Source organism: Bactrocera oleae, chromosome 2, assembly GCF_042242935.1.
Source record: "Bactrocera oleae isolate idBacOlea1 chromosome 2, idBacOlea1, whole genome shotgun sequence".
Lineage (NCBI taxonomy): Eukaryota > Metazoa > Arthropoda > Insecta > Diptera > Tephritidae > Bactrocera > Bactrocera oleae.
The window spans coordinates 98,612,717-98,627,193 of NC_091536.1; the positions used below are offsets into that span (position 1 = coordinate 98,612,717).

The window sequence follows — 14,477 nt, forward strand, 5'->3', positions numbered from 1 at the left end:
GTCGATGAAAGCAGATGAACAGTTCAAGATGGCCCGTGGGGCGTATTGCAATGATGGTTACCGAAAAGTGCTGCAATCCAGAGAACAATCGAAGCGGAGCTAAACTCATTAAAATTTTTCCAACAACCTCGAATTGGCTTTGCTTTTATTATTGTATTTTTGGTTGTGCTATTTACCGCTTACCAACACAAAGAGAAAAAGCCAGAAAAATGAGAATTGCAACAAGTAATTTTTAGTATAACCGGTTTTCCATTTTCCTCTCTCATTTTTCCTCCCATAAAAAGTTAAATTTATTCCTCTGTATTAATGCACCTAACTGGTAATTAGTGGGTGGCAATGTGTACTCGTATGGGTATTTGCAACTATGAAAGCAATGCAAACGACATCGACACTTGATTTGCTGTCATAATTCAGCGTTTTTTACTCCGTTTAATTAAATTGGTTTCTTTTAATAGGATTCTCGCGTCTATATTGGTACAGTGGTTGCAAATGAAAATCATGTTTTCTCCGTTTTATATTATTAAAAACTGATCCTAAATAAAAACTAGATTTCTGTTCCCTTTACCATTTGCTTAATGAGTATTTAATGATTAAGGTTTTATGATAACAACGAACATAGTTTAAACATCCATTCAAATTTTTATGACCGATAACCAATATAACTCTAGTTATAAAGAAAGTGCACCCATTTTAATTAAGAAAATTTAGCTCATGAAAAACACCAAAATGTAAGTGTTTCATTACTTAAGAAAAATCAAATCCAAAATCCAACACAGCCAAGATTCATTTCGATGCATTATCAGCTAAAATTACTCTCCGATTTGTAATAAGCCCGGTACTCATAATATTCACGAAGTCGTTTTGTAGTTTGTTAGTTTTTGCTATTGATTAGTTTCGTTTCTCTTACATTTTATGGTCACACACGGGGAGTTGGGAAAGCTTATAAACCCCAAAATTCAGACTCACAAATTGATGTGGGTCTTAGTTAATGGTAAACATTCGCAATGTCTTCAGTGCTAAGTTCAATTACTGTGCTGTTTGTTGTTTTAAAAAATGTGTGTGTCAATGGGCGAAGTTTTCGTTATTTTTATTCTGCCGTTTAAAGCACGTATTTAAACAAAAACATAACCTCTTTAACATAGCATGCTTTGACTTTGGCCTGAGCCTGACGCGTTAAAAACTAAATCCAGAAAAAAAATAATTGTAGATGCTCAAACACTCTTAAAATTAGGGAAATCTTCTGCAAATAACTCGAGCTTGTGTCGCAGCACTTAAGTTTTATAAACCAAATCACTTCTCGATAGCAACTGAATAATTGCTTCACTAATGACATTGTACGCATAAGCCAAGTTAAGGACCAATTATATTTACCGTTATATTTTAAAACTTCCCACCATGAGTAAAAAGGACAAAAAATTAACTTTTCCCATACCTTTTCCCATTTTTTTAAATATGTCGTTAAAGCTTTACTAAATTGGATATGTTTTCATTTTCAAATCGTTATAAGGGTTGCAATTGTGTCAAGCTGGAAGGGTAAATTTATGGATCCCACGAACTTGTTATCTGAAAAATTACAATTTTACCATTTATTTAAAGATGTTTTGTTTAATCGCAGCTCGAAACTCTGAAAGCTTGTTTCTATCTTTTATACCTGAAGTGATTATATGTGCATACTTGGCGAAATACCCGAACTTCTGCTTCATTTTTTGCCTCATAAAAGCATAACAAGCCAGAAGACCCCGTAACAAACTGCATATAAAGCATAAAAAAGCAAGCAAATTTAGCTAAGCGCGTAAAGCTTTTGCCGCTTATGGCTCATAGCATTTGTATCGAGAGAGTTTTGAATATTAAAGTAAAGCTGCACACATTTGCACCTTTTCAAAACTGCCTGCGTATAAAATTATAGCACAAAGCGGGAAATGCGACATCACTACGCAGTTCCCGGTGCTATTTGGCAGCTGAGCTGTGGCTCCAAACGTCCTTGGCAGACGAGAGTTGTAAACACGTGACAACTAGCGTTTTTGCAGCTAGTATACATACCCAAACACATGCATACACATATGTACATATGACATACACCGTGGGTTAGCTTTTATATTTTCACCAAAGTTTTATTTAATCTAATCGCTCATTCGCGGCGGAAATGTGTCACAAAATGCCGCACAAGTTTTTGCCGCTCAAACAAATTTCGAATGTGTCTTGTCCCGGCTTAAAAAGTTTACAACACTCGTGAAATGCAGAGATAAATTGTGATTTCCTTTTCACAACAAAATAGCACATATAAAATAATGGTCTCAAGGTGAATACAAATACAAAATCCGAGGAGTTAAAGTTGCGCGCCGTTGCGATTTAGACTGTGATTTGTTACACAAAGCTACTTTCACTTGCACTGTGTGCTGTTGCGGAGCGAAAAATGTTTTCATCACGTTCCTCTTTTCAAGAGACTCCCCCAGCTACGCAAGTGGAGAAAAATACCATTAAGTACATGGCATAACTCTTCTCATTACTGTTATCGAGATGTTCGTGTCACAGTACTCCGTACCATTCTTTACAAATGGACCTCAATTAATCACCTTAAAAAGGATTCCAAACCTTAATTATTTCACCGGCGGTCGGTCACCATGCACCTAAATTGCCCTTATCAATGTCGATTTTGTGTTATGTTAATTCTAAGGGAAAAAATCAATTCTCCTGAATGAAAACACACAAAAAAGAGTAACGTTAAGTATTTAGGCCCAAAATTGAAGTTGCCATTTGGCCAATGTGAAAGCCAATAAATTACTATAAAAGCTTGGAGGCAAAAATTTACTGCTTTCAATAAATAAATTATTTATCCTTCAAGGAAGAAGTCAAAAGTAGGTGTGAGTAGAATATTAAGGTAAAACTCGAATATATGTAAATACAATACAAGGTTCTTGTAGTATTCTAGTTTGTTAGAATACACATATAGGTGGTGAGGCTATCTCATTCTGAGAGACTTGAAGTACTGCTGTCAGGGCGGGCTAACCTGACCGAGATGAGTTTCCGTTTGATTTATGCATGCACATTAATACCTAAATATCTACCTAATACATACATATATAGACAAACGAAAATTTCCAACATGCGAAGAACTATTAACAAACTTTCCATAAAATTCAATATTAATTCACTATGTTAACACACTTCTCTAGAAATTGAGTATTTTTGATTCATTAATGACTAAATTTAATACCCAAACCCACTAATTCCCACACTCTAATTATAACATAGTAACAAAATACCGTGCGGAAGTGTGAGTCGAGGACTGCCGTTAATTACAGTTTTGTGTTCGCCATCTCCTTGCTCTGCATGCAGTGCTGCCCTCGTAGTCTCTGCGGAAAGGCTTAATCTGCATTATCTGAATTTCCATTTTGGCTACGTCATTACTGCTTTCATCAGCCCTAATGTTTTGCCGAGAAGGTATTTTCGCATTGACGCGTAAAATCCCTTAAAATAGCCAGAAAATTTGTTGACTTCAGAGAAACCGCTACTCGCGTAAAACGAAACGAACTACCCGTCACCCTCAAGGCTGCGCTCATAACAAAAGTTGTAAACATAAAACGTGTTTTGTACGTTTATTTTTGTAGAGCTTAGTTGCGCCTCACCTGCGGCGCTGCAAAGAAACGACATTAAAATCGGTGGGAATTATCAGTACTGAATAGTGGTCGCTTCACATATTTAAAGATTATTTGGCAGAATTAGTGTGTAATCATAAGGATAACGAGAGTCAAAACAGTTATGTCTTTCTCTCACAGAGCGAATGTGTCAGAGTGGAGGATATGAGTATATTATAATTCATTATTGACTAAGTCAAAGAGTCAAACAATCGAATCTTGAACCATAATCAAATAAAATAGAAAATAGAAAAAGATTATAAAAATATTCGCATCAAAAAGACACCATAAGAGCGTATTTTTAAGCCTACTCGTACATTGTCAGGTGCAGACGAAAGAGTCTACTTTAATTTGATATGATGATGATTGATTTGATTGGCATAGTTAAATAATAAAATAAAAGAATCAGTTTTAAGATACAACTTCCAAACAAGTCACAAGTGTGCAAATGCTGTGCATACTTTGGAGCAGTTCGCAGGTCACCTTCGGGCGATATAACGGTAGAATGCATTCATCGTTCTTCCACTCTACTTACGACAACCCTTAAGTTTGTTATTTCACGCATAGTTGCACATTTCCAAAAACTTTATGACAAAGATTCGCAACGTTATTCTTTATGAATGCTCATATAAACGCAGTTACACAACTCACTTTTTTCGTACTCTCTTGCTTTTAACCGATATACAGATTTACTGATGCATGAGGCTCTCAAAAAGTACAAAAAGTCGTCAACGGAAGTAGGTGTCTAATGATAATCATAAATCCAGCAGAGAGCTGTACGGCCACAGTTAAATAACGAAGGATCGAGCCGATAGCGCTGGGTGGCATATATTCTCATATACATATGTCTATGTGTGTTTATATATATGTATATATACAACACAAGCAAGAATGAGCGTTTTCCCGTGAAGACAAGCAAAGAAAGTGTGTCAGTGTGTAATTTAGCGAGGAACCAACGGTAACTGCAGATTCACATCATCCTTACGCCTGCTTAAATGAAACCGGCCGCTATGTTATATTGTGGCTCAAGTCACATTTTATCAATTGCTCTGTCATTTGGTTGGCTTCGTTGGGTTTGTCGACTAGTTGGAACGCTTGACTGGACATTTTAGTAACTCCCTTTGGCCATTAGTATGCCCACTTATTTTAACAACTACTGCTGCTATTAAAGGACCGCATATGCTTCCGTTTCCACCCGATAGAAGCATCACCTCTACTGTGTAGGCTTGTGCGTGCTTTTTTAACCGAAGATTCTATATTTTCCGTTGCTACAACTTATCTGCCGCTCTGCAATTATTTTGCCATTTTATCCTGACTTCTACGCCCTTGGAGAAAATCACTCTCCAGTCGTCTGCTTAATGAGCACTGCTGCGCTCGCTCGCAAAATACACTGGTATATTTTTGAATGACTGCGTAAGGGGCTTCGTGCTTACTTGACTTGAATTCACGTTAAATTTCATCATATATTTCCTACAGCTTCTTTGGGAAATATAAATTAAATATTCACTAGGTACTTGAGAATAAGTGCGAGAATATTCCAATTGTGAATTCCCTGGAAACAACGGTCATTTGACATTTTACAGTTTTGTATTTCATAAAATATATTTAATGAAAACGGCTAACTATCACCAGTTAGTCAAATTTCTGCTGGCGTTTCTTAACCCAAAAAACTAACAGAAGAGAACATAAGTTGAAAGCTTACGGAGCAGAGAGATCTGCTACTAAAATTTCTGCTAACGCGAAATAGCTACTGTTAAATGAAGAAACAACTGTCAAACACATATGTAAACAAGGGATATTTGAGGCATTTGCTTTGATTTTGTCTATTTTAATAGTATTGAATTGTGACGAAAAAATTCTCTTGATTGGTCATCTAGTATTGATATTATGTGATTATTAAAAACAGCATTTTTAAATTCCCTTTCTACTTGTAATTTCTTCTTTCAGACTACAGATTTCACAAATCAACACAGAGTTTTAAATGAAAAAGAAGAAATATAATAAGACTAAATTATGGATCGGAATTTTGATACAATTAAACTCTTTTAATGCGGCGAAGCCAAATTTTAGCATTTTTATTTGTTTATTGTGGCATTGAAGAAATAAGAACACCATAATGTTTATGGGAAAACATTGAAGCTTTCAGTATGAGACATTGGCAATTGGGCGCTACAAGGTAGTGAAGGATCGGCGAAATAATTGTAAGCAAAGAGGACAAAATTATACGCTTTACATGAGAAATTTATAATGGGTTTCTAGAGCAAGGAGATATATTCAACCATATACTGAGTTTAGGAAATTTATAATATTTAATAGTGCAGGGTTCTCTCCTTGGCAGCACAATGCTATTAAAATGCTTGTAATTGCATAGTGCTTTGGAATTATATGGCTAATCTGATTCACAAAAGTTAGCCTCCAGAAAATTAGATATGTAGTCGTGGAGTGAATACCATACATGAAAATGCGAAAAGGCATTTATATTGCTAATTTAGTGTCTATTAGGCAAACCTCCTGCTTTATACCGGACAATATGTATTGAGTTTGCAAGAAAAAAAAACTTTGAATATAATAACTTTCCATTTTGAGCATTTTTAACCAAATAAACCTTAAAAAACTTTGAACATTTTTGTAGAAATATTACTTCGAGCAGATTATGTTGCACATATATATTCACAAGTACAGTTACGCACACTCATACACACATACATAAATAAAGATAGCTTTTACATTTAGCTTACAAAAGATAACACGTTTGTTGCGATGTAAGGACATTAATATTTAAATATTATATGAGAACATTAAAAAAAAACACAAGAACCGCAAGAGCATTGAATTTCCTCCTAGAAAAAATAATAAAAATGGAAGAAACAAAGAAAAAAGTGTGAATATACCAAATGTTTACTCACATATATTAAGAAGAAAGCGGTTTGTCTTTCAAGGTCACTACTTTGCCACTCTTTCCCCTATGAAATCCGCTCAAACATCACGCTGTGCTCTATTTATATTTACTAACGCGTCATCTCTCTGAGAAGCGCACATTCCTTCATTCATTATGCATGCGGCACTTATCCTCGGACGCATATGTTCTACACGTTTAAGAACTCGTACATCCGCCCATACATTAACATAATGAGCACACATATGAAGACACGCTCACTTTCTCTATTCCCAGCCATAATTAAAGTGCATCGAAGTGCAGCTACATGTGCCACTGTAGGCGGCGAACTGTGGCAAGCACTTCAAGCAATCTTTTTTAGTTGTAAACACACATGTGAGCCCAGTCCACAGTGAGGCGTGGTGCCACTCGTGTGGCAGTAGTTCCTCCATATGCTTATGCAAACTTGTATTGACTTTGTGTTAGTCTTAATGTTGTTGTTGACAAAACTGCCGTTGCTTTGCATAGTGTTGCGTTATGCAGGTACAGGGTGTGCCATCTTTTATGTCGGTATTTGGAAATTGCGGAATCTGAACATTTATGAACCGATTCAATCACTTTACTCCAAAGAGAAATCGAATGTCATTGGACCTAACAATATGAAAAAGTCGATTTAAATGCATCTAAATGGAGCTGCTCGCTATGTATATATATACATATACATCGCAGATCATCAAGCCATTGACAAGCCCAGAGCAAACATTAATGCGAAAGCATAATGAACATAGCACGCGAAATATTCGAAAAGTAAATTTAGAAGGCACTTTAAGTAAAACAAGAAAAAACGAGATTGTGACGTTACTCGCAAAATTGCGTGAAGATATCCGCTGTTCCGATACATGGGGAGGGACTAGTGCGCGTATATACATATGTACGGACAGGCGGGCGGAAATTGCTAAATCGACTCAGCTCGTCACGCTGATCACGCTGTATATGTACTTTATAAGATCTCCAACGTTTCTCTCTGGGTATTACAAACTTCGTGGCAAACTTGTATCCAGCTCAGTACTTAAATATATCAAATATAAAAAGCGATTGCTTTTCAATTATAAAAAATTTTACAAAAGGACATCAAAGATGGTATACCCTGTATGTTGATGTGTTTGTAGATACGTTACTTGCTAGAATATGGGAAGTTTGCGCTAAGCTTAAGCACTCTCAAAAACAGAAATTTACTCATTCTTATGGCTATAAGCCCTTTTGTTTTCATTATAGTATTACATTATATGTTAATAAAGACCATATATACATATATTAATGTTTGATTATATGTTTTCATCTTAAAATTTGAGCAGTTTTATTGCACGTGGTGGAATAATCACATAACGGTCTTTATTAACACCTTAAAGCAATGAAGATGTAATATTTAATAAAAAGCGTTTGCCAAAATTATCGAAATATGTATGTCTTTGCTTTTCAATAGTTTTTATTGGAATAACATATGTTTATGAAAGAATTTGAGAGTAATTCATTTGAAAATTTAATTCGTTCTTTGAATTTGAAATTTGTCCAAACTGAAAACCGCTTTTTCAACTTATTTTCCTGCCAAAGAACTAGCTTTCTGTTATAAGTACCTGAAAAATAATTGATTGCGAATCGGAAAATGCAGAGTAAAATGCAGATCACTTTGCTAAGCTTCCCAAAGTACAGTCAAACGATTGGTTTGTTGCTATAGATATTTTTTATGGGAAATTCACCATTAAATTTATTGAAATAAAAAAGAAATATGGATATATTACTTTGCGTAAAACGCAATATATAAATACTTTATATTTGATCATACCATTTAGCGATGTATGAATCGTTTTCTCCATAATTGAATTATTTGTTGTTGTAAAATTTGTCAAAGCCATTCTATATGCCATAGTGGAAAGAAACCTAGAGACCAGAGAATCCTCCAAAACAGTTGATAAACATGGTTTTTGTCGCCTTCAGGAGGCGAAGTTTTTCGATTCGAATTTAATTATTAACCTTATGAATTAGTATTAGTCTGTAGAATTATTTCTGTTTGTTAGAAAAAATTTATATATGTGTGTATGTGTGTGTATAACAATATAATAGTATAATCGTCAGATTGAGAATCATTTAAATAAAGTCGACAAATTGGATTTGAATTCAATCAGTTGCACGTATGCTGTAATAATCGTTAATTAAATTTCAATTACACAATAGTTTTGCGCCTCTTAACAGGCTTTTGCACAACCACATTTCTCCTATCAGTTACAATGCAGTCGAATAAAATCAAAGCCACCATTAATGTTGATGTTCAATGGCAATTTGAATTAAGTGAATACACTTTCTCCGATTAATTGACTTTTAGCGGGTAATCTTGCTTACCTTGTGTGCCCGAACTACTTCCGCCCTTTGATGAGCTGCAATTGTTGTTTAGCGAATTGAAGAAATTCGCAGCACCGGTTCGTCGTAATATCCAAAACATTTTGCCGGAGGAAGTGAAGCGTTCTGCTGATGCTTGGTAACTGTATTTGTAATTTTTAATTGTAATTTAACTCTCTAATATTTTTGTCGATAACCTGTTTAACTGATATGTTCTGTTACAAGTTTGACTTTGTCGTCATGTGTTCATATAAAATGCGTCCTTTCAGGTTCTACTCGTGATTTTATTTCCCATAGTATTAGCTGCATGGATGTTCATTTAAGAATAAAAACAATTTTGCTATAGAATTTCATTCATTTAAATTTCAACTACATTTTATTATACTTCATGCAGTGGCACTCAGATACGCCGGTGCGTATACACAATCCTTTAGATGAAATTCAGCAATATTCATTAGGAAGCCAATGTTTAATTCTTCTTTGCTCTGTCTTCTTCCCATAATTAGTATTTATGTATTTCGTGTTTAAGCTTACGCATTAGTGGCGAACCGGAGAATGGCTAACCGCCCGTCTCAAATTCTACCGTTACAAATTAAACGCCACTTTCAAACGTCTGCGCTTACTAATTGTAAGTGAAAGACACCGCCATCATGTAATTTATTTTAAATAATCAGACGCCTTACTGGATTTAATGGAATACTAAATTCCAAATTATTGAATATTTGAAGATATGAAATAAATTGATCTATTACTCTTACTTTTGGATATGTAAATTCAAAAGCGTAAATCTTCCCTAATGAAATTGATTTTTATACTTTCGCAACATGTTACTACAGAGTATGGTATAATAGTTTTGTTCAACTTAAGGTTATTTGTATCACCAAAAATTAATCGTGTTAGATATAGGGATATGCATATATAAATGATCGGGATGAGACAAGTAGAAATACGGGTGACTGCCTGTCCTTCCGTCCGTCCGTCTGTGCAAGCTGTTACTTGAGCAAAAATTTATATATCTTGATGAACATGTTTTTTGGCACCGATCAAAAATCAAAACAAGATATATGGCTGTTATTTGGTATGAGCAATATCATTAAAGAGGGGTATCTGCGTGGCCCGCCCTCCAATAGGTTTAATATACATACATATATATTAAACCACTAAGGCTATAATACCCAAATTCACTCTAAACAAATCTCCTTACTATTTACAGTGCTTACTACTGACAATGTGAAAATCGATGAAATGGGATGATAACCCTGCCGACTCACCATATATCGATATGTGAATAAATCGATTTTGTTAAAAAATACTAAACGTTTGACAACCCACTAAATGAACAAGCCAGACAATTTAAATTTTACACTTAGGATAGTAGGATTAAGCTTTATGGGATCCACCTGTAGGTGAAAACCCATATTTCGCCATTTACTAGACCGATTTCAATCAAATTCAGCAGGTTATGTTATACTGAAATTTTTATGTTAAAGTATGAAAATGGACTAAATCGGACTGCAACCACGCCTGTATACAATTATAAATTTCATATTCAAATTCATATTCATTTTTAAATTCATGTTCTTTCATTTTCCAGTATACAAGGAGCAATGGATAAACTTTGCACGAATACTGCCTTTAAAGTATGCCACGTAATGACCACAACTTCGGAGTGAATCCTTTCCTGATATGTTAATAGTATGTTTGAATGTCAAAACTTGGTTGAATCTTGATCATACTCAGCCCCATTAACCTAATATAAAGATTATCGAACATTCGGCCGACCTTATTCCATATGATTGGTGATGGTATGTGAGGTACCTTAGTGAATGAGTGTTAATAAGATACAAATTTAATTGTAATCCATTTACGATTTCGTTGAATAATGAATGCTAATTTCTTTCGCAACATTAAAATAAAGTTTTCACAACACATAAAGGTATTTAGACAGCAAATTGCAAGAGTATAAAATGTTTCTTACGTCCTTATTTGTTTTTTATCTTTTTGTAATATATATTACGTTTCCATTCACGCTTTGATATTTTTTTTGCCATTATAAGCGTAACAAATTACGCTCTTCAGAAAAACTTTGTTATTATGGTATATTGAATCAAAATAGCAGACCAAGGGCACTCTTAAACTTAATCGCTTGGAAAATTTTGTAAACTTCACCAAGCATAGCAGTTTCATCATCAAACAAATGCAAAATTAAATAAGGCCGTTATCAGAAATTCAAGTCTATGAAGTGCCGACGGCATTCAACAATTGCGCCTAGTACCGGGATATTTCGCGGATTGTCCTTCGCATTTCTACTAATTAGCAATGAAACCGAAAAAAACATTTGCACTCGTTTACAAGCGCCAACAGCTGTTACTGTTTACTTGTTTATTTCTTGCGCTCCCCTTTATTACACATACGAACACTTGCACTCACACACCAGCGTACACATTTGAAAGTACCGTCGTTGTCAATTTGGCAACACAATGCATTTTAAATGTAGATAAACTCGCTCATTCCAACGCGTCTACGTGTGACAACTTCATTAATTTCGTCGCCAAACGCAATGAAAAGTCTTCAACACACACACATGTACTCTTGCATATGTGTGCTTGTCTTTTAAACTGATCTGATGCACTCGAATCATGGGCTTTTGCCAATAAAAAGATAAAATCCTACACAAATACCATTCAACAGTCGAAAAATCAACCGTTGCAACTCACTACATTGTTGTTGGTTTTTTTGTTTTTTCTCTCTTTAATATCCAGCAACGCGTTTCATGGCATTTGGCGAGCTGTTCGCGTAATCCACCGTTACTCGCTACGATTGCCGACAAACTGATTTGATATCCTGTCGCATTTGCCAATATATTCGCCAAATTCACTCAACGTTACGCAACGTAAGCGCGTAGTGAACGTAACGACGAAAGAGAGCGCACCAACAAACAAAAGGTTTTTAAATAAGGAAAAAGAGAAAATTTGGAGCACAAGGACAATAATAATTTACAAAATAATAAGCCTATGCACGTTATACCCAAATAGATTACGCAAAACATATTCTAAATATTCAAAACTGATTACCTTGCAGTCTTCAAAAAGTTCCAAAATTAATGCAAATAATTTTTAACCAAAATTGTATTTTGAATTTCCGTTTGTACAGTTATAAAATTTCTGTACTTCTTTACACTCTTTGTACAAATCAACCCTCAAAAATTCTGTTTTCTGCAAGAGCGAAAGAGAGCGCGCCAAACTGTTCCCAAATTCCTTTGATCTCGAAGGATGCAAGACCACCGTTTAACACCACTACAGGAGAGTGTGGTTTTCATGCTTTCTACACCAGCAAAAACTTTCCCTTTTATTAAATTATACCGCAACAAAGTTTTCCCACACTCATACCAACAATATATTGTAGAACTCGCGTTTATTTGTATCTATGTAGGAAAACACTCTGCCCACAGACCTCTGACATATTATTAGATTTTTTATGACGACAGTAAACAAACACAAATAAAAGCTGTATTGGGAGATAATACACATGTGTGGAAATTTGTGTATTCCATTTGTATGTGTGTTTGTGTGAGTGTGTGTGTGTGTGTGCCAACTAGTTGAGTTAGCTTTCTATTTCTTTCGGTTCTATTTGTGTTACAAAAGATGGGCAAGTGATCGCTTCTATTTATGTTACCGTTACCGATCCATGTAAACGAAGCTCTTGCATGTACACACGCACACTTGCCAGCACTTGCGAACGTTCCGTTATGATTGACGTCACATTCATCAATCAACGGGACATCCCCTGTGAAAAGGCTCAATGTATGTGTGTGTGTGCATAAAAGCAGCTGAACATCAATAAATGAGAGTCGACGCATAATTTACTTGGACCCCACATCGCCGCTGACAGAACGTGCAAGAGGCGATTCCACACTATTTCTAGTGTCAACTTTGGATTCGCACCTGGTTTGACACAACCACAACGAATCAACTATAAATTTGTGAGTTATATACATGAGGCGTACTCAAGTGAATAAAACAGTTATCTGAGCGAATCAGCAAATGAGAATGTTGCGTATACGCCGCAGAGGGCAGCTGAAGCGAATGCGAAATCAGGATGTTAAGTTGGCAGCTGATAATTTAGTAGGTCCATCGATCATGTCATCATGTGAGAACTCTGCAACCACGCAATTTCTTGCTGTATTTTCCAAACACAAATTGCGACATGTTTCTTCTCGTTCATGGCTATTGAATTATCTTCAAAAAAAAACAAATTTAAAACAATTATACGAAACACAATACAATTACTCTAATTGAATGCAGTTTGACAAAATATTCCAACATAATTTTCAGTATTTTCTTGAAAAACTTTTTTACAAACCACACTCACCTGTCAAGTGATAATAATTGCTTTGTTCAGGACCTCCACTCAGGTTATTGCCTGATTTTCAAGGTAAAAGCCACAACTTTTAATTACAGCAAGCGTAGTCAAGTCACTTTAGGCACTTTAGCCTGTAGCATTTACCAACGTAAAAGAAACTTAGTGTCGGCTTCGCCTAGTCAGGCAACTCTTTCGAAGCACATTTGACTTTTAACTTCGGAAACTTTAAAGTGCGCGCACGAAAACAAAAACACCAATTACTGCGCAAACCTGAATATTAATTAGCCTATTTTCAGCAAACGACGAACCAAAGCAGAGATAATGGAGGACAATTAAAATGTATGTAAACGCAGCGCTTGGCTACGAACAAGTGCATATATTTTGTAATGTCCACCAACCACAACGGTTATGCACAACAGCTAAGCCATAAATATAATTAAGCAGCCTCGGGTGAAGGGGCAGCACCCAAGCACTGAAATTCTTATGGTATTTCCTCTCAAATCGGACCAATGGTACAGGTAAAGCGTCTAAGTAAATTTGAGAGTCTGACATATGTGACTAATGTTTACATAATATCTCCTCAAATAATCAAATACATGTAATGTCGCCTTTATTTTCAAATTTATGCAAAATAAAGCAAAAATTTTGCTGGCTCACGCAAACAACCCCGGTGACATTAGAAAACTTTTGGCTTGACAAGCGAAGCTCATACTAAATTCATAATTTCTACGTTGGTTGACATAACAACTAACTCTATAAGGTAATTTTTGGACGTATCTACTGTCCCATCTTTAATAAATTATTTCACTTTGTACGAGTATATATGCTTTTTATACCCTGAACAAGAATATATGAATATTAAGTTTACAAAGAAGTTTGTAACACCCAAAATAAATCGCAGGAGACCCTATAAATTATACATACATATATACAAATGATCAGCTTGACGAGCAGAGTAGAGGTAGCTATGTCCGTCACTCTGTACGTGTGTACCATATATACGTGAACTAGTCCCTCAGCTTTTGAGATATGGATTTGAAATTTTGCACACGTTCTTTTTTCTCCAAGAAGCTACTCATTTGTCATAACCGCCAATATCGGACTGAACGTTCAAACGCTTTTTCTTGTTGTTTACTTGATAAAAGCACTAAGTCCCAAAAAAAGGCTTACCGGTAATCAAAATGTTCTTAAATCGGGAACAGCCTTAAATT

General features: G+C 35.3%; 1 protein-coding gene across 3 annotated transcripts in view; it reads right to left on the bottom strand.

The window, feature by feature from the left end:
* The window catches only part of LOC106618402 (uncharacterized), a 36,042-nt gene extending 24,323 nt beyond the window's left edge, over window positions 1-11,719 (bottom strand). For 2 of the 3 annotated variants that reach the window (XR_011395020.1, XM_036357529.2), the window contains exons 1-2: window positions 11,622-11,719; window positions 8,908-9,207 (exon numbers count right to left, since the gene is read on the bottom strand). Coding sequence is in view for 2 of the 3 variants with exons in the window: in XM_036357529.2 (XP_036213422.2) it covers window positions 8,908-9,007 (100 nt within the window). In the remaining variant the exon portion in view is untranslated. Of the gene's footprint in view, window positions 1-8,907; window positions 9,208-11,585 lie in introns of all 3 variants that reach the window. The other variant, XM_036357526.2, reaches the window with a different exon arrangement.
* Window positions 11,720-14,477: the final 2,758 nt, after the last annotated feature.